Raw genomic sequence first — 20,449 nt, forward strand, 5'->3', positions numbered from 1 at the left:
CGTCGCGGTACCGCGACGCTAAAACGGCCTGGGGAGAACACTGGTTATTATATAAAATGTTGTTTTTTTTTCTTCAATTTGATGATTAATTATTAATTACACCAAGGACTCCACTGTAATTACAGCGCCCTATTGGTTTATAAGGAACATTGCATGCAATTCATAGGGGAACCATATATGCATACAACATGAACATGTATAACCAGAAAACAGTTGACAATTTTAATATTTTGGGAGGGATCAATGTCATTATATAATTATTTGATTGTCTCCCCTTTCAATTTTTCTCTCTCATGTGCATGCATTATTATTTCATTGTGTTGAAAAAATCTAATTTTGAAATTTCGAAACCCAAGGGTCCATAATTAGTCAAATTAAGAATTTCTATATATATCAAAATCTGCCATTGTGGAGGGCATTGTGCATGTGAGCGGGGCTCGGGTGGCTCTTCAAAGGTTCTTTTAATTTCTATTGTTTTAATTACATTTTAGATAGAATATGGGAGCTAAAAGAAAAAGAATATCGGCCATTGGTGAACAGCAGAGTGAAGATAGAGAAGAATCTCCTGGTCCCCCAGCTGGTCCATCAAGTCAAACTAAGAGACGTAAAAAATCACCACATTACAGTCCAGTAAGTACCGTTTATTAAGAGTATGAAAAATGCATTTTGTCATTGATTGAAAAATCTTTTTAATCCAAACTTTTATGTTGATTTTTTAAACAAACTTCATTATTTTTTTCTGTATTTGTATTGTATTTAAGTAAAAACCGATTGATTAAGTTAAAAATCACTCTATCTGATGCTGATTGAAAAACTGAAATATGGCAATTCCAGATGTCAGATTGAAGTTATACAAGAATGAAGAAATAGATTTTATGAATCAATCAATTTATGACAAAACCGTTGGGCGTAAGCATTTGCACATTTGAAATGGAGAATGTGTGTAGTCATGTATCTTACATTGTAACTCCTAAAAACCTGGAGGATGCCAGAGCATGTACAAAAACAGTACAATGTATATATGTTTATAGCTGTGTTTGAATATAAATATATTTCGATACTGAAGATAGATCCTAGATGTACATATTAAATATTAATATACAATGATATATATAATATTTCATGAAAATTTACATTCGTTGTAGACTGAGATTTGTCAAGAGCTGTATGAAACAATACGTAATCATAAAACAGATGATAGCCGCTTTCTCTGTGAAACTTTTATCAGGGCACCCAAAAGAAGGTGAGTCAAAGAGTTTTAATCAAAGAATCTTGTTGGGATATTGATCCAGTTAGTAAAAATGTCAAATAGATCTAGTTATAATTGAATGTCAGGTTATGGGTACTTTGTAATCAAACTTTTCTCATTGCCAAGGGAGTTATAAGAGGTTTTTTCTGGACTTTCTAAATTATAGCAAATCAGTTTTCCTTTGTTCCTTTTGTTCAGTGTAGTGTAAGGTAGCCACCACTATCCCCAAAAGCAAGTACATAGTGGGGGCAATCTTTAGTCAGACTGACTTGATTTTCAGTCAATACTTTCTTTACTCGACACATGACCAACGAGAAAACTAAAGAAATTCTGAAATAAAAATACAAATGTACTTAAAACACAAAATATACATGAATTTTGTCCGTTGATTTTATCCCTATAAGAAGTGATGAAAGGAAGTAACAATTTCCTTGAAATAACTTGAAACTGCTTTGGCTAAACCTTTTAAATAAAAGTCAAGTTCAATTTCACAATTTTAACTTATACAGTTGTTGAGTTGTAGACCTTAATAGTGTAAAGTGATACTTTAATTGTTTTGGTCTTTCAATAACTGAACTCTACAAAAAATCTTTTTTTTTTACTCCATCCTGTAATTTGGGGTCCAGATTTGCAAATATCATTTTCATGTAGAAAAATCTGACATACATGTACTTTTGTTTATGCGTTGATACATAAGGAGTAAATTACTTTAAATTTCTGTTTGATAATTTGTAGAACTGCAGCAGACTACTATGAAGTAGTTTCAACACCTATAGATCTCCTACAGATAGGTCATAAACTGAAAACAGAAGAATATGAAGAAATAGAACAGTTAACAGCTGATATGGAACTGATGATTACTAATGCAAAATCATATTACAAGGTAGTTTTTAAATGTGTGTTAGTATTCAAACTTTAAAATCATACTACAAGGTAGTTTTAATGTGTGTGTCAGTATTCTAACATCAAAATCATGCTTCCAAAAACATTAAACCATTAAATCATTATAGGGTTCTTGGGTCAACGCAAGCCCTAAGAAAACATGAGGTCTTACAAGTTCAAGTCCTGAAATAACTCAACAAGGAGGTAAACTAAACAACACTAGATGTCAAGTTACCTATTGTGTATTTATTATGATAGATATGATTTCATGAATAGTAAATTATTTTAGAAAACCAGCCAAGAATATAAGGATGCTTGTGATTTGTGGGATTTGTACGTCAACACAAGAAATGAACTGATAGCTGAAGCATTAGGAGAATCCTCTAAACAAGATCCAGGAAGACGTAGAAGCTTGAGAAAAGTTTCCACAATGGAGGGTGATGATGATGATGAAGATGAAGAAGAAAAAAGTGATGATACCAAGGTCTGCATATCTATATTTCATACTTGTATTTGAATCATTGTAATGGTATCTGGCTCACCTTGTCTAATCTGTAAAAAAAGAACTCTTGAAACCATTTGGTCAAATTTAATATAATTTTGCCCCAACTTTCCTCAATATTTATAGTTATTATATATGAGATGTAGTGTAGTTATCCATAAATAAAGGCCACTTTTGTGTTCAATAAAGCTTAGAATTGGGACTTATAGATACTACTGCAATAGCTATATAGTTTGTAATAAAAAATAAACTCATCATAGATACCAGGATTAAAATTTTATATTTACGCCAGACGCGCGTTTCGTCTACATAAGACTCATCAGTGACGCTGGAATCAAAAAATGTTTAAAAGGCAAAATAAAATAGGAAGGTGAAGAGCATTGAGGACCAAAAATTCCTAAAAGATTTACCAAATACAGCTAAGGTAATCTATTCCTGAGGTAGAAAAGCCTTAGTTGTCAGTGCAACTCCTTTGAAACCACACAACAGACATAGCATGTAGATTTGCAGAAGAAATATTTATCAATTGATTTTGTAGGAGTTTGTGTGAGTTTTTCTACTTAGGAATATGGTGAGATTTTGTTTGCCCAGTGACAATGTGGGGGTGTGGGGTATGTGAGGGTGTTTGTAAAGGTTCTTTAATTTTAAATAGTATCAAATGTTTGTCCATATTTTAGAATAATTGATAAAAATTTATTCTATTTCAGATATTAGATGATCAGTTGGATGACCCTGAAGATTTTGAGGCTTTATTTGGATCTGTTGTGACGGCCAAGGATAATGATAGGGATATTAGTACTGTGTTCCAGTTGCTGCCTCCTAAATCAGTAAGTTTACATTACAATTTTAATATTTTCATTTATCCTTTATACAGAAATATCTTTATAAGTACAATGTTTCAATCCATCATAGCTGGGACCTAAACAAGTCAGAAAGTTAGAAGAAGTGTGACCATGGGGTATATCATCGGTTACGCTAATTTCTATATATTAACAAAACAATTAAGATTCAGTTAATGGTATATCCCTAGGTATTTTAACTGGAAAAGCCCTTGTAAAACTTACTAGTCTATTTGAGATATCTTATCTTTAATCTATACTAATTATTAACATTTCATTTCAGAAATACCCAGAGTACTACCAGATAATTAAACAACCAGTCGACCTGAAGATGATTGCACAGAATATAAAACATGGTCGCTACAGGTCATTAGATGAAGTGGAACGAGATCTGTTGCAAATGGTGAAGAATGCCAAAACTTTTAATGAACCTAAGTCACTCATATATAAGGTACTATTTAATAAATCCTAGGACATTAGCTACAGTTGTCAACAGTTTTATGCCACCATAGGATAGGGCATTATATTCCTGTGCATCTGTTATTTCTTTAGATGGTTTAAGTTTGGGTTTCATGTAGTTTTGCCATGCAGTTATGGCAACATCAACATGACACTTAGTACAGATATTCATTGTTTTAAAAGTATAAACCAAATTAGGGCTCTGACCCAGATTTCTGATTTACTACTGTGTGTGGGGCAAGGATTACATACATAAATGTTTAATATAGACATATGTGTTGGACAGTTTTTAGTTTTACATTTTAGGTATTTGTGATTCAAAGCCTTAAACAACAACATATCCAAAGCTTGAGAATGAATGTATATGTTTGTGCCCAACACTGTAAAATTATATGCTTTACGATATGTATTTTTTATATTTATTTCAGGATGCTTGTACCATAAAGAAAATTGTTCAAAACAAAAAGATAGAATTACAAACAAAAAGAGCACAGCTTCCATTGTCTGATAGAAAGAAGTAAGGTTATTCTTGAAATAAAAAATCACACTGTTGTCTATGCTTCACAGATACAGTAGAATAGTAGAAATGTTAAAGTAGTACATAAAAAAAATCTTCATGTCAATCAAATATCTGTATATGGGTCAATATTTTGTAAAAAATAGGATTTCCCTTTTAGAAACTTGTTTTAATTGGTCGATTCCTACTTTCTATTTTTGATACATATTTGTATTGTTAGGACAAATTTACCCTCCTGTTTGCTTTCAAATATTTGGAAGTGATTGAACGAAAAACAAACAAAGTGACCTTTATCATTCCGGTTTTGTATGTATTCACAAACGGCTGAAATCATTTTCATTTAAAAGTCTTATTTCTTAATAAGAAACAAAAATTTTACAATTGAATCAAAAATTATTATAAAAATTTCTCTTTATAACATGTAAAAATTACATGTGTATCACTAAATACATAACCACTGCCATTGCCTTTGTATTTGAATTTTTCTCTCAAGTAGAATCAATACAAGAAAACTCATCCTTTTACTTAGTGTGCATCCATGACTCTTGTAACTCTTAATGTATTATCAAGAATGTAATCTTTTTAATTTAAGGAAAAGAGAAACTAAGATGATAATAAAGATGACAGATATATGTGCTGATTTACAGTACCCAACAGACGATGACGTACCTCAGGTCCAATACGATGATATTGATGAGGATGAGGATAGCATGCTAGAAAATAGTCAGATGGAATATGATGACGATTCTGGGGCTGAAACAGTGGCATCAGAAGATAATGAGAGCCCTTTCTGGACAATATTTAATGCTGTCAAAGCTTTCCGTGATGCTAATGGACAGACAATTTATGAACCATTTGTCAAACTGCCTAGCAGAAGGTTAATAGATAAATATACACTTGTTCATACTGGACTATAAAATTAGAAAATATAATACTTCTTTTAACTTCATGCAGAGTAGAGATTTTATCTATGAAATAAGATAGTAAATTTATTTTTACTTTCATTGTATACAAATGTACATGTGATGTTAACAATCTAAAAGTTAAGATAATTTCAAAATACAAGTGTTATGCCTAAATTTCTGTTCTTATTGATACAGTGTTCATGATTTAGTAGGTAGAATAGGATGTAATAAATTTTTCTGTGTTTACTGATGTTATTTTATTTTTAGGTATCAATTTTTGTGGTTTATAAGAACATCTATCATTGATTTGAGAATTTGAAAATAGTGGTTTTATTAATTTGATATTTTATTATTTATTCATACATATGTTTTTTCTTAGGCACTAAATTTCCCTTTTTCTCATTTTGTATCATGAAATCCATAAAAAGTAAAATCATAAAAATACTGAACTCAGCGAGAAATTAAAAATGGAAATCAAGAATCAAATGGCAAAATCAAAAGCTCAAACACATCAAATGAATGGATAACAACTGTCATGTTCCTTACTTAGTACAGGCATTTTTTTATGTAGAAAATGGTGGATTAAACAGGTTTGATAGCTAGTTAAACCTCTCATTTGTATGAACGTTGCATAAAATTCCAATGACAACGAAGTATGAAAATGTATTGCTTTGTTTGAATTAACTTTATTTTGTTTTTTCTGTACCTTTAACAAAATTGTCAAAGCAGGGCCCTTGCTGACATGTAAGTTTTCTATTTGTTCTCTTTGTTTTCATCACTTTTGATTTTGTATTTCAGGTTTTATCCAGACTATTATGACGAAATAGACAGACCAATGTCATTAGCAAATATCAGAAAGAAGATTAAGGTTAGCATGTTTTAAGTTATAAGGACCATTATTGACCACATGGTTTAAATGTTTTATGCAAAACAAATTTCATCACTTTGTGGCAAACATTGGAAAACTCAAGAAACAATATTCCTTTAGTGAATTTTAAAGTTTTTTTTAATGGACTCCCATAATGAGGAAACTAATTATGCCTCTTCCATGTGAGTCATTTATTATTTTAGATTTTTCGAAAAATGCAAGTCTTGAGCTGGAGCATTCATGTGCTCAGACACATTCTTTTGCTATATAACATTATTTCCAACCATATTTTTAAAAATAAGGTGCTGAATTTTGTTTTGAAAGATTCTGTGTTGTGGTGTTTCTATTCTATCAAAATAAAAGTAATAGATAAATGTACAAAGTTTTCTTTTATTACAAAGATTTATTAAAAACTTATGGAAATAGTAAAAGCATATATATTTTGTATTTATCACATGCTTGAAAGGACAGACCTGAACAGAACTACACATTTTCATAAAAACAAAAGTTGTATTGGTTGTTTTACAGCATTGTTATCATCATTTGAAAATTTACTAAAATGTGATTAAAAATTTCAGTATAAGCAGTACAGAACAATTGAGAAAATAGCCACAGATTTGAACCTTGTGTTTGAAAATGCTAAACAGTATAATAAAGAGGAGTCTAAAATCCACCAGGTATGTAACAGAAAATATATCTTACTTTCAGAACAAATATTACAAATACCAGTAAATGTTATATATCATTTGTTATTAAGGAGTCTGTATGATGTTTTCACTTTTTTAGCCCCTTGAATTCAAAAGTTTATCAGAATTATAAATTCTATAACAGTAGAATCTTTCAGATGTTCAATAGATATAAGAAGATGTGGCATGAGTACCAATGAGACAACTCTCCATACAAGTCACAATTTGTAAAAGTAAACCATTATAAATCAAATCCTGATTGAAGGATATTTTGAGCCTAAAACATGACTTGTATACATACAGGTCCTTATCTCTTTTATTTAACGAATAATGTTGTCTGGAGCATGTCTTAGATATATAAGCAAAATTAGTGAATGCTTCATTAGATAATTAAAATAGTTTGTTTATTTGATTTGTTTTGATAGAAATTTTCAGAGTACCGATAAACATTGTTTATTTCTTTACAGGATGCTGTGATATTACAAAAAGTTTTATATGACAAGAAAAAGGATTTGGATGGAAAGGTTAGTATAACAATGTATACATAAAATGTCAAACGTTCAGAAAAAAATCCTACATGAATCATAGCATGACATGTTCATTGGTATTCCAAAATCAACCACACAGGCTAATGTCATGTACACACGGTGTCTGCAGCACACACTGCTTGGCAAACTAATGCATGTGCTGTTTGTGTGCAGTTGTACACAATGAAAAATGGGGTAAAAGAATCTGAGGGTATTTAAACTTTATGTAAAGTGCAGACATGTACAATATCTGATTGATAATTCTTTAAACATAATAGAAGAAAGAAAAATGAAATGCTAAAAAATAGAAATTGCAATATTTCATTATCGGTAATAATTAAACCAATGAAAATGAGAAGAGATTATTAAAATGGCCAGATGATAATGTAGAAAATTCATTCGAAACTTAGTTTTGTAGTCAGATTGCCATAGTTATCATAATGCTCAGTAACAAATAATGTTAATTATATTTTAAATGTAATGACAAGATTTGAAGAAGATATCGATATCATAATGAGCACTCAAAATTATTGCTATTATATTTTAAATATATATTAGTATTTTTAGGTTTTGGATATACTTTAATTCTTAATTTTAGATATTTAATTAATATTATGATGATTTTTAGTTCAAATAGTTCCTAAAATGCCATTTGAGCTTTTTCATCACTTGACGTCTCTGACATCCATTATCTTAAACTTTTTAAAAGTCTTTTTCTAGGAAACAGCTGAGCCAAATGTTAAAAAACTTTATCCTACTGTTCCTTAGGGTATTTAGTTTTAAAATTGTATCCATGAATGTGATATATTTACAAACATGGCTATAGAACAGCAGTTTTTGGTTTTTATCTCAAAAACTTAACAAAGAAGAAACGACTGTAAAAATTAACCGCAGGTCCAGGTCTCTTTCATATAAAATATTTAAATAAAATCTGGGGACAATTCATTTTAGCATAATAACTGTCAAATTGTGAGGAAACAACTGTCAGTAATATGTGTTGATGACAGGTTAGTGAGCATACTTCATGCAATATCTGACTTATAATAATTTATCTTAAAGTTATTTTTGTATAAGCTTATCTAAGGACAAAGATGTTACCTTGACTTTGTTATTTCTTTTTTGTCTGATCTAAAATTTGGCTGTAGTTCATAAATACATGTTCTGTAAAATTCACAGCAATGGCTATTAATTAAGAATAAGACAGAATTATTTATATACATTAATCAGGTAAGGCATTAAGACTAAAAAAACTTGTTTAATTATGACATTTTATTTCTCTAATATATCTTTTGTTATTTTAAAGTTGATTTTTTAGCCTAGTTTTAGTTTCCACCACATACTTTATCTTCCTATATATCTTGTTCACTATAGGACTTTAGTATACTAGATGATAATAGCGTTGATTTTGAGGTGCCCTGTATCCCGGTGAGTGGTGATGTTGTCTTGCTTTAGATACTTTGTCCAGATACCAATTTTTGTTCATATTGAATCAATAGCTTACATATAATTACATAGATAAGTTATATATCTGTTATAAACTGATAAAATTTTTAACCTGTATTTCAAATATCTGTGAGATTATAAGTATGCTGCCCCATTGAACTTTTGTTCTTGAGCTTGGTCATATCAATGCTTTTGTAGAGCCTATTTTAAAGCTGCAGTGAGGTACAAACTTGATTCAATATGGAACCTATTTATTTAGATAAGAGTTGTCTGAGACAGTATTTTTTATTTGCTTTGAGTGTTGTAGTAGATTAGAACTTTCTTTTCTTTTGCATATATTTTGAATATCATATAATTTGATTAATGGTGTGTTTGTTTCAGTTGAGAATGAGTTATTTAGAATTATAGTTTCCAATGTGTATTAATGTATGAGAAATTATGTAATGTGACCCACGAAAGCAACCTTTGTAGTAAATATTCAATTATTTTACTTATTGATGTAATAACATGCTCAAAGTATTGTTGACACCTAATGTTTTTAATGTAATAAGATGATTTAGGCATTCAATTGAGAAGAAAATTCTGACGTTTATTTATATTTATATTTCATTGAATGACTGTTGACAGTTGAAACAAAATTAAAGATAGTTTTTATTTTCCAACTTTTATATGATATGTTGATAAGACAGCTGTTTTTTTGGTTTCTGTATTAAAGATTATTCAAAATGTAGTCAATTTGATTAAAATGTCCCAATTTGATACTCTACACTCCCTCTATGGTGGAGAATGTTAAATCAAAAACTAACAGCTAATTTTAATAAAATTGAAATGCAGTATTGTGGAAAATTATATCTTAAATAAAAAAAAACATTGGGTATTCATCACAGCGAGAATAAATTCTTCCCAGAGGCAGGCTTTAACTGTCCCCTTTACAATAGCGTATATTAGTACAGAAAAATGGAGGCCACACTAAAATTAAAAAAAACACACAAGTTTAACAAAGGTTAGAGGACTTTGGACAGGTGCAAAAAAACAAAGGGTTAAACATTTTTTGTGAGATCTCCCCTTATACATCTAGCCAATGTGGAATAAACAAATACACAGTAAGACTCAGTTTAAAAGAAGTCTGATTTTGATTTTAGAACAGTTATAGTAGAAACAAAGCATAATGATAATGATCAACACTAAAGGACTACCAGCAGTAACTGACATGCCAGCTCCAGATATTTATTTCAGCATTCATATTCATAATGAAATCCTCTATGAAATCCCAATAATTCAAAAATGACATTTTGCATGCTAATTCTATTTATTGAAATACCATATTAATCTTACTTGACTCATTGTTTTTGCATATTTGATATTAACAATATATTTTGTGGCATGATATTTTACATGTAAATTAATTATCAATAATTAGAATGTTAGAACTCCAGACTTTGTAAATGGTGCTTGAAGTCATTTATGGCATTAATTGGTTGTTCAGATGTCACTTCTGGTATTCTCTTTTTCTCAAAATTTGTAATACATTTAAAAAAGAAAAAGAAAAATCATGTATTTGTTTTTCTTCAAATTATAATGTTTTGTGGATAGAGGTTATTGAAGTGAAAGATGTTGAGGGAGATTGAGTTGCTCTTGAGATGTTGGAGGGCAAACATGTGATTGTGGTCATGGCAAGAAGATTCCTCCAACCTGAATCACTTAAATATGGTGATTCTTTGGTTCATTGTTGATGACAAACAGATTCTTCAATCATGAAGTATTGGCTGATTTGAAGGTCGATGGCCTGCTTACTGTCCAGCACTTTCAATTAATATTTATTCTTCCATTCATCTGTAATTATATGTATCATTCTGAAATTTTCTCAGTAAACTGATTTTCTGACTATGACAGCATATTTCTATATATTGACTATTGTAGTGTTTTCTAATATTAAGGTGGCTCACGGGTAAAAAAAAATTAATATCAGATTTCGCTATATATTTATGCCTCACCTACGATAGTAGAGGGGCATTATGTTTTCTGGTCTGTGCGTCCGTTCGTCCATCTGTTCGTTCGTTCGTCTGTCCAGTTTCAGGTTAAAGTTTTTGGTCGAGGTAGTTTTTGATGAAGTTGAAGTCCAACCAACCTGAAACTAAGTATATATGTTCTTATGATATGATCTTTCTAATTTTAATGTCAAATTAGAGTTCTGACCCCAATTTCACGGTCCACTGAACATAGAAAATGATAGTGTGAGTGGGGCAACCGTGTACTGGGGACACGTTCTTGTTTTATAAATGAACTTTATCATATACTTAATAGAAAAATGAAATTAAAAAAAATGGGGTCACAGATCATTTAAGTTCACAATCTGCCTCAGAAAGAAGCATATATTTTTGTTAATGTCCTTTTTTTGTGTTGAACTAATAGGAGAAATAGAGGTAATATCGAGAGAGAAAAGGGAGATAATTGGGAGGGGTCTCATTGGGGTTCCGATCCCGGATCCCGCTTACTGTTTTGTCAGATTCCTGTATCCCGCTTACACTATGTACGTAAGCAATTCTCATTTTTTGTCATTTCCCGGGTCCCGCAAGACCTCATTTCCTGTTTTCACCCCACAATAATTTTACTTTCACCTGTCATGCTTACAAAAAATCAGCAATCCCGCGTCACGCTTAGACCCCAATGAGACCCACTTGGGAGCTTTTTCAATGATATAACATTTTAAAAGTCATCTGGGGCCAAACCGAATCAAACTTTTTGGTTGATTTTTATACCATATCAAAAAGTATTAACTAATAGTGTAATAAATAAAATTTGTTATGAAAAAACAAATGTTTGATTTTTTGCTGAAATCTTTATACCCCTGAGCCTCCTTAATATGCCTTTAAATACACAACTTGCTGACTAAGATTAAGTTTTATATTCAACTTCAGTTCTTTGATACTTATTAACCTAAAACCATATTACTTGCTGAAGTGATGCATTTGTATAACATTCACACATCAAAAGCTAGTTACTGTGACCTACCTATTAAATTTGAAGGGCTTCTAACAAAAGAAAGTTTATTTTCATGCTTGCATTAGTTTTGATTATCTTTTGAAGCATTGTATTACATAGGATATACTTTGTTATCTTGAATAATATAACCTTTGAGATCTGCTATGTTGTTTAAAGCATACTTTGTGTGTGTGGTTTGGAACTAGTCATGCAGTTTTCTGCGTTGTTGGTATAGATGCAAGTTAGCTAAATATTGCATGATTTAGAAAATTAAAAAATTTAAAAGTTATATAATGTGAAAAAGTTACAGTTAAAGATAATAATGGTTTTAAATGGTTTCAAGTTCAAGTTATAGTGTTCAGTTCAGATTAACACTGATGACAATAAAAATCATTATATTGCTTTTTCTCTTTGATTATCTTCCCATGCCCAGAGAGGTGACTATTTGATCTCATGCCTTTGTAGCATTTTTCATAATGGGTAATCTTAATTTAGCAGATGCTTTATATCAAATTCAAATTAACATTAAGAAATATGCATTTAGCACATTTACATTATATGTGCAGCAATAGTGTACAGGAAGGGAAACAGGCCAAAAATAGAACAGAAAAAAACCATGAATGGTCAACTTTGCCTCGTAGTTGAAACATTAGTTCAAGCACTTTAACATAAGATTATGAATCAGAAATCAACAATCAAATCATATAGTTACCAAGGCACTATCTGGTGAAACATTTTGTTTAATTTAAAAGATAGTTGAAATTTTCTGATTCTCATGTCAAATTCACACCATTTTTAGCCATTGGTTAATTTGAAATTTTTGTTTGTGTGCATCTCCATTGTTATGTAACAGTTGATCCAATATTTATAGGTCAAAGGTTTGATGTTTTTTCTAGGTTATTTATGAGAGATGTTTAAAGGATGAATGATGTTCTTGCAGATTATTGTCATGAGAAAACTTTAACCAGATTTTCTTGCATAATCCACATACTGTGGATTCATTTATTTTCGTGGGTACCAATTTTCGTGGTTTGAGGAAAACTTGCATATTCGTGGATATTTAATTTCGTGGTTTTGACAAAGTATGCATATATTCCTTTAGAAAAGTTGCAATTCGTTGAATATTTAAATTCGTGGTTTCCCGGTACCCACGAAATCCACGAAAATTGGTATCCAACGAATAATTATGAATCCACAGTATTGTAATTATATAATAAGTACCGGTAATATCTTACAATCTTGAAAAATCTATTTGACTTTTTCAGAAAGTATCTCGTGAGTTATTTGAGGAGGACAGTCATCAAAGTATTCCTATAAAGAAACCTGGAAGAATTCCAGAGGCTGAGAAGAAACGTCCTGGACGTAAACCTAATCCTGATGTTCTCAGGAAGCGATTAATGACATTGTATAAATGTGTCTTTGATTACAATGTAAGGCGTATTCTATTTTATTAACACTAATTTAATAAAGAATATGATCATTTGAATAAATCCATTGATGTGATCTTCTTTCTATTTGAAAGCTGTTAGACTCTTTAAGATTCTTACTTTGAGAATTTGCTTACAGTGATATTTTTTACAATTTTTTTGTCATAGTATTGATAATGAAGAGTTGATAATAGATATGATTTCTTCTTTTTTATTAGGACAATGAAAGTCGTCCTTTGAGATTTATTTTCATGCAGCTTCCATCAAAGAAAGAATATCCCGATTATTATGATGTCATTACTAATCCTATTGACATGTCAATGATAGAGCAGAAAATCAAATCTAACCAGGTAAAATATAATGTTCCTAACTCACACTGCCATGGCGGTATACTTAACAATCTAATTGTTATACAAGGATAGAACAGAAAATCAAATCTAACCAGGTAAAATTTATTGTTTCTAACTCACACTGCCATGGTGGTATACCATGTATACGTAACAATCTAATTGTTATACAATGATAGAACAGAAAATCAAATCTAACCAGGTAAAATATAATGTTCCTAATTCAGAATGCCATGGAGGTAACAATCAAATTGTTATATCATGATTGAACAGAAAATAAGATCTTACTAGTAAACTAAAATGTAACTCATCTTCGTTATTCAAAAAGCCTATTTCAGAAAAAATGATTTTAAAATGTCTAAGATAAAAAGGAATACCATTGGTAAGTTTTGTTCTGTGTATAAATGGGCAAAAAAACTTTACAAGGAATGCCATGCCAATACAAATTTTATTGACTAGTATCAAAATAGAAATGGAATTTGTTAATGATTTAAGATCTATTTTAAATGAAGCCACCTGTTATAAATCTTTAATTAAACAAATGATAACAAAGCTATTTTGAAGAAAAAAAAATCATTTAGGTTAAAGGTCAATAAATAGAACAAATTTATATTCCACATATTATTTTCTGAATCCTGCATTCAATCTTTTCTCTGTAAATTGGCCACATGCTCATGCTTTTTCATTAGATGTTCTTACTGTGAATTGAACTGTTTATTTCAGTATGCTAATCCAGATGTATTACTGACTGATTTTGAATTGATGTTTAACAATGCTCGTCGTTACAATGAGGAGGGATCCTTGGTTTATAATGATGCTAACACATTACAGAAGGCTTTGAAATTAAAATGGAAAAATATTTGCCAGACTAACGAGGCCAGGAAAGCACTCAGTAAAAGGTTTGTGTACAATTCTAAAAGTTCTCTGATATTGAATGTTAAGGGTACTTGTATGATTTGAAGTATGCTTTTCATCACACAATGTACATGGAAATTTGATATTGAAATGATGAAATCCAAATCTAGAAATGTCTGATAGAAAATTTCATGATTTTTTATATGAAAGTTGTATTAATAATGTTTAGAATGCTATACATAATTTCTAAGATTGATCTTTTTCAAATATGTTGCAGTTGTTACAGAAAAAAATAAGTTAATCTTGTGTACAATCAATATTAACAGTTTATTAAAAGATTATTCTCACTTGTATTTTGTTTCAGAAGAAAGTATAAGTTAACATCATAACAACAATAAATTAGCTTCCATCAAATTGAAAATATCAAGCAATAGTTTTATTTCTAACATCTTTTTTCTAATTTCTATTTTTCAGCAGAGTTGAAGCCAAAAATATCCCAAGTAAACTACAGAGACTGTATGATGCTATCAACAACTTTTCAGATGTTCATGGTAGAACATTATCTACACCTTTCCTTAAACTACCATTGAAAAGTGTAAGTACATAGTCCATTCATTCCTTAACCTGGCACTGAAATATGAATTAGAATGAATAGATATCTGATGAAGCTAAATCTGAAAAACACATTACCATGAGGAAATACTAAAAAAGGAAGACACAAGACCTCTTATCTCTCTGATCATAGAAATATTGTTTTCATTTGTTTCTTCCAGCACAAAAAAGTGTCTTATATTATACAATTTTTTTTTTAATCTGAACAGGCAGTCAAAAACAATGTAAAAAATTGTGTAGTAATGAATGAGTAAACAAGGGATATCTTCAAAGCATTATTTAAACAAGATTTGACACTTTGTTCTTATAGGTTAAATACAGTTTATACTTAAAATCCACAGTTTCTGCAAGATTCATTATTGCTTTTCCTCCAGTTTATAAAGCCTGTACAAATAAAATTTATTTTACAACAATATAGCTATATTGAATATATATATATCTTATGTGTGTGACTAGATTATCCTCATGAGTTGCCTTAATCATTACTTAAATTACTTTTCACAATTGTGAATTAGTTGTCACCTCCGTTCTTCATTATTTATGTGTCTTTATTTCTTAAATTTCTGCTGGGAAAGTTTGTGTACTTGTCGCCACATGATTTCAAAGCAATTCTGAAAAGTTTGTTTCCATTGTCAACAACATTCGTTAAACTACATCTGAAAAGTGTTAGATTGTTGACAATACTCCTAACCTTCAGAAGAAAGAAAGATAAATATAAAAGTAAGGAGAGTTGGATAGAAAAACAAAACAAAATGAAGGTTACATACTGTTATTGTTTCTTGTTTTTTATAGGAATATCCAGATTATTTTGAGATTATAAAGAAGCCAATAGATATGCAGAGGATACAACAGAAGTTACTGTTAAATCAGTATGAATCTGTAGAAGATATGGTCGCAGACTTTGTACAGATGTTTGATAATGCTTCTAAATACAATGAACCGGATTCACTCATTTACAAGGTAAAATGAAAAAAGGGATTGTGGGTATCAGTGTGAGAGCGGCCCAGCAACAACATAATAAACATGATTCACTCACAAGATAATTAAAAAAAGGTGATGTGGGTATCTGTCAGTGATACATGTACAGCAACACCAAAATGAGACAGATTCATTCATTTACAAGATACTCAAAAGGGGTTGTAGCGCAATGCAACAGCTACCCAGCAATAAAACAATCCACATCAAGGAGAATCAGGAGAAGGATACTTCTTGAACCTTGAATATCATCACTAAATAATGTCATGGGAATATTTTTATAAGCATCTATAGATATCATTTGTATTATGAAAAATTATCTGATATAGACAATCATTACAACAAATTTAAAACAATTTGACAAATATTTGAAATACAGTGAATTTACTTTTCTTCGTCAAAGCTAAGTGAACATGTGTATTTTGTCAAATTAGATGCATTATAAAACAAGTTGTGTATTCAATTAAATTTTAGGATGCATTGACTTTACAAAGAGTATGTCTTGAGAAGAAAATGGAGTTGACAGAGGAAGGATCATGTGAAATACCTGATGTAAGACACATCATCCAGGAGCTCACAACCAACCTGTTTACATCTACATATAACTATCAGGTAATATCATTCATATAATATTATTGTATGGCCATATTAGAATACTTATATAATTATGAGTATAACCCAAGTTTATTTTTTAAATGTTCATAAACAATATATGAACCAATTGATGAAAATATTTTATATATAGTACTACTATACAAAGTCACCAAATCAGTTTGAGTTTTTTTCTGGTTAAGCAATTATTGGATAATTTGTGGACTGCCACTAGAAAATGAGGGCATGTTGAATATGATTAGATTTGTTTTTTGTGCAACAGGCCACCTATAGCTTTCTCACAGATTTATTGAAAAAGTTCTTTAACATGCACAGAGCTTGTCCCTTTCCCTTCACAAGATACAAAATTAAACATTCACATTTTGAGTAGATGCAAAAAATATAAATTTATATACATACACAAATTAATGTGTAAATGAAGTTTGAATCTTACATTATTTACATTTGTGACTATAATTTGTAATAACAGGATGAAGAAGGACGATGTTTGAGTGATTCATTCTCTGAGTTACCTGAGAGAGACCCTGAGGAAGATTTAGAGACATCTAAACTTACAGAGTAAGTCAACATTTCTAAGAAGTTTTAATTTCTAAACATTCTTTATATGGATATAGTAGAGATATTTAAGTGAATATTTTTTTTCACAATATTAATGAGTTGGCACAATTCAGGTATATAAAAAACTACTTCAAGAATGAAATTATACTGTCAATAAGAAACAATAAATACCAGTCTATTTTGTCCTTACAGGTATCAATTCTATTAAAATTGTTATCAAAAGATCTATTAATATTCAAGATAAAAAAAACTAAATTGTGATTTGTTAAAACTTTGATTGTTTGACTTGATTTTAAGTTTACAGGAGTTTATGAAAAATTATTAAAGTTTTATAAATGTTCCAGACCATATGAGTATTTGGACCGTACGCTTATGGTCCAGACTGTATACGTATACTTGTACGGTCTGACCATACACGTACGATCCAGCTGATGTTTTGGGATCATATTGGTTAAATTTAAACAAATATTTATCAAAATCATTATTTTTAGTTATACAAATTGTTATTATTACATGTTTATGGATAAAATGATTAAGCGAACAATTGAAATTAAATATGTGTTTATTTGTTTATCCGTGAATCCTATTTTGGTACTCAAGGTGGCACTGACTTCCACAAAGAACGTCATATTGTTTTGCAGTAACATAATTTGTTCATGCACGTTCCTTTGCATTTTTTTTTGTAAAGTTCCTAAATATTCTAAATTGATTGTCCTCCCACTCTAAGTTTACTTCTGATAACTTTAATTTCAATTAGCATACTTGGCTTCAATTTATGAATTACTGAAATGCTAAATACAGGAGATTAACAGATTAAATAAACATCTTCAAAGTTCTCGTTTGAATATTTGCTACTACCACCAAGATCTGCACCCGCCGCGGCTCCATGATTTTTATGCCCCACCTACGATAGTAGAGGGGCATTATGTTTTCTGGTCTGTGCGTCCGTTCGTCCGTCCGTTCGTTCGTCCGTTCGTTCGTCCGTTCGTCCGTCTGTCCCGCTTCAGGTTAAAGTTTTTGGTCGAGGTAGTTTTTGATGAAGTTGAAGTCCAATCGACTTCAAACTTGGTACACATGTTCCCTATGATATGATCTTTCTAATTTTAATGCCAAATTAGAGATTTTACCCCAATTTCACGGTCCACTGAACATAGAAAATGATAGTGCGAGTGGGGCATTCGTGTACTGAGGACACATTCTTGTTTTAAATAGTTATAATATTATTTCAATTACTATTGAACTTTTTACATTAATTTGAGATATAAGTTGTGTTGATCTGTTATATACATTTAATTATATCAGATAAACATGACCAACTTCTTAATATTAGTCAGACCGTACGCGTACGGTCCAAATACTCATACGGTCTGGAACATATATATGAGTCTTATTATTAGCCCAAACAAACCTTGTTATTCATATTGATAATTATTTCTACTTACAGGAAACCATTATCATTTGACCAGATCAAAAGGAATATTGACAGGGTAGGTATTCTGTTGCAGCTGTCAAATTATAAGAAATGACTCCTTTTGTTTGGATCAAAAGGCATAAATAACGTGAAAGTGTTTGACCATCCATTGATTTCATAACAGAACTAACCATTGATACAATTGGTTGGTTTCTGATCTAACATTGGATGTAGTTGATTGGTATCTGGACTAACCACAAGTACAACTGGTTGATTTATTGAAGTAACCAAGGATACTACTGGTTGCTTTTCAAAACTCTTATAAAGGAGAAAGTAGCTCAAAAACTTCTCATTAATCTTTTAGATATTGCAAATTATCAATTATTAGTCATAATACTAAGCATTTGGACATATTTGCTATAGTCTGTATATGAAAAATCTCATGTCAACATGCTGAAGAGCTGATTATCTGTATGAGAAAAAGAATCAGCAGTCTTGGTTAATTCAATTCTGTTTTGTTTTTTATAAGAACTGCAAATTTTCCGTTAATTAAGTCTAACAGTAATCCAAGTTTTGGACAGCATTTTATTGTGATGTGTATGAAAGACATTTAATTGTGTGCCTTTATTATACTGCTTTTATTATCTTTATACTTTCTGAAAAGTTCTATTAAAATATATATTTTAGAAAATGAAAAATGAAAATGATATTCAAAATAATAATTTTACAACAGGGAAGATACAGAAGAATGGACAAGTTTCAGGAGGATATGTTCCAAGTCTTTGAGAGAGCCAGACGACTATGTAGAACTGATTCTCAGGTAAACTTTTAAAAACTTTGTATAAAGTCAATATTATGTTATTCTTTGATGATTTCCTAAATATTTACCTACATGGATAAAGTGAAAATCCTAGTTGTTTTGAAGTTTTTCCTGGTTAAGATTAATTGTGATTTTTATACTCCACATACCCTTAGGATGGTTTTTCTGACAAACAAAATTTTTAGATGTGATTTAGATATTTCCATATTGCTATTGAGATACAGCATTAAAGTTGAGGCCAGAACATGATGACAGCAACTTTGTGTGGTTTTAATTATATGCCTGGCAACATTAAAGGCTTATGGTACTTTTTGTCGGATAAGTCATAGTAAACACCCATACCTGATATTCAGCTGTAAAAACTCCCTGACATGAATAATGTAAAAAGATTCACACAAGAAAACCAATGGCTCAATCAGTGTTCTACCCAGGCCGTTTTAGCGTCGCAGTACCGCGACGCTATATGTTTTTACCGTGATGCTATAATAATTACCGCGACGCTATAATTATTCCCGCGACGCTATAATTATTTTGAAGATGCTTTTTTACTAGTCCTCAATTTTGAAATTTCATCTATTATCGATTATGATCATAAACATTATATCACCTTTAATTGTAATCCCTTTAAGTCGGACACTACAGGCAATTAAGAGATTAAATAGCTAGGTGTTAATTGCCTTCAGGGTGATAACTGTTTGGATGCGAATATCCCAAGCTGACACTTATGACATGACTAATACCACGGCACGTGTCTGCAATTACCAATTTCGACATGGAAAAATGCAATCACAAAACAATTCGAAATCTACGTTTTGTATTACGAAATTTGCAAAGATTGGAACGATTTTTATTTTTTTAATAAAAGGTCGTTTATTTGTGCAACTCTCCAAAAATTACTTTCTTTCTCTTCCGAGAGCGAGAATTTTGGTTTAGATCTAAAATAAGTTTAATACTTCTTTCAAAAGTTATCATA

At 30.5% G+C, this 20,449-nt stretch overlaps 1 protein-coding gene across 12 annotated transcripts in view; it reads left to right on the plus strand.

The window, feature by feature from the left end:
- The window catches only part of LOC139492464 (protein polybromo-1-like), a 53,728-nt gene that overhangs the window by 6,222 nt on the left and 27,057 nt on the right, over positions 1-20,449 (plus strand). For 5 of the 12 annotated variants that reach the window (XM_071280678.1, XM_071280659.1, XM_071280696.1 and 2 more), the window contains exons 2-21: positions 492-630; positions 1,146-1,243; positions 1,985-2,132; positions 2,421-2,615; positions 3,341-3,460; positions 3,756-3,923; positions 4,360-4,448; positions 5,041-5,325; positions 6,152-6,221; positions 6,800-6,898; positions 7,375-7,431; positions 13,125-13,289; positions 13,505-13,636; positions 14,357-14,532; positions 14,963-15,083; positions 15,893-16,060; positions 16,550-16,687; positions 17,157-17,245; positions 18,690-18,732; positions 19,390-19,476. In XM_071280678.1, the coding sequence (XP_071136779.1) occupies positions 499-630; positions 1,146-1,243; positions 1,985-2,132; positions 2,421-2,615; positions 3,341-3,460; positions 3,756-3,923; positions 4,360-4,448; positions 5,041-5,325; positions 6,152-6,221; positions 6,800-6,898; positions 7,375-7,431; positions 13,125-13,289; positions 13,505-13,636; positions 14,357-14,532; positions 14,963-15,083; positions 15,893-16,060; positions 16,550-16,687; positions 17,157-17,245; positions 18,690-18,732; positions 19,390-19,476 (2,580 nt within the window). In that variant the 5' untranslated portion in view covers positions 492-498. Of the gene's footprint in view, positions 1-491; positions 631-1,145; positions 1,244-1,984; positions 2,133-2,420; positions 2,616-3,340; positions 3,461-3,755; positions 3,924-4,359; positions 4,449-5,040; positions 5,326-6,151; positions 6,222-6,799; positions 6,899-7,374; positions 7,432-8,805; positions 8,860-13,124; positions 13,290-13,504; positions 13,637-14,356; positions 14,533-14,962; positions 15,084-15,892; positions 16,061-16,549; positions 16,688-17,156; positions 17,246-18,689; positions 18,733-19,389; positions 19,477-20,449 lie in introns of all 12 variants that reach the window. The other 7 variants (XM_071280655.1, XM_071280686.1, XM_071280692.1 and 4 more) reach the window with 2 other exon arrangements.

The sequence above is a fragment of the Mytilus edulis genome, chromosome 1 (assembly GCF_963676685.1).
Source record: "Mytilus edulis chromosome 1, xbMytEdul2.2, whole genome shotgun sequence".
In the NCBI taxonomy this organism is placed as follows: domain Eukaryota; kingdom Metazoa; phylum Mollusca; class Bivalvia; order Mytilida; family Mytilidae; genus Mytilus; species Mytilus edulis.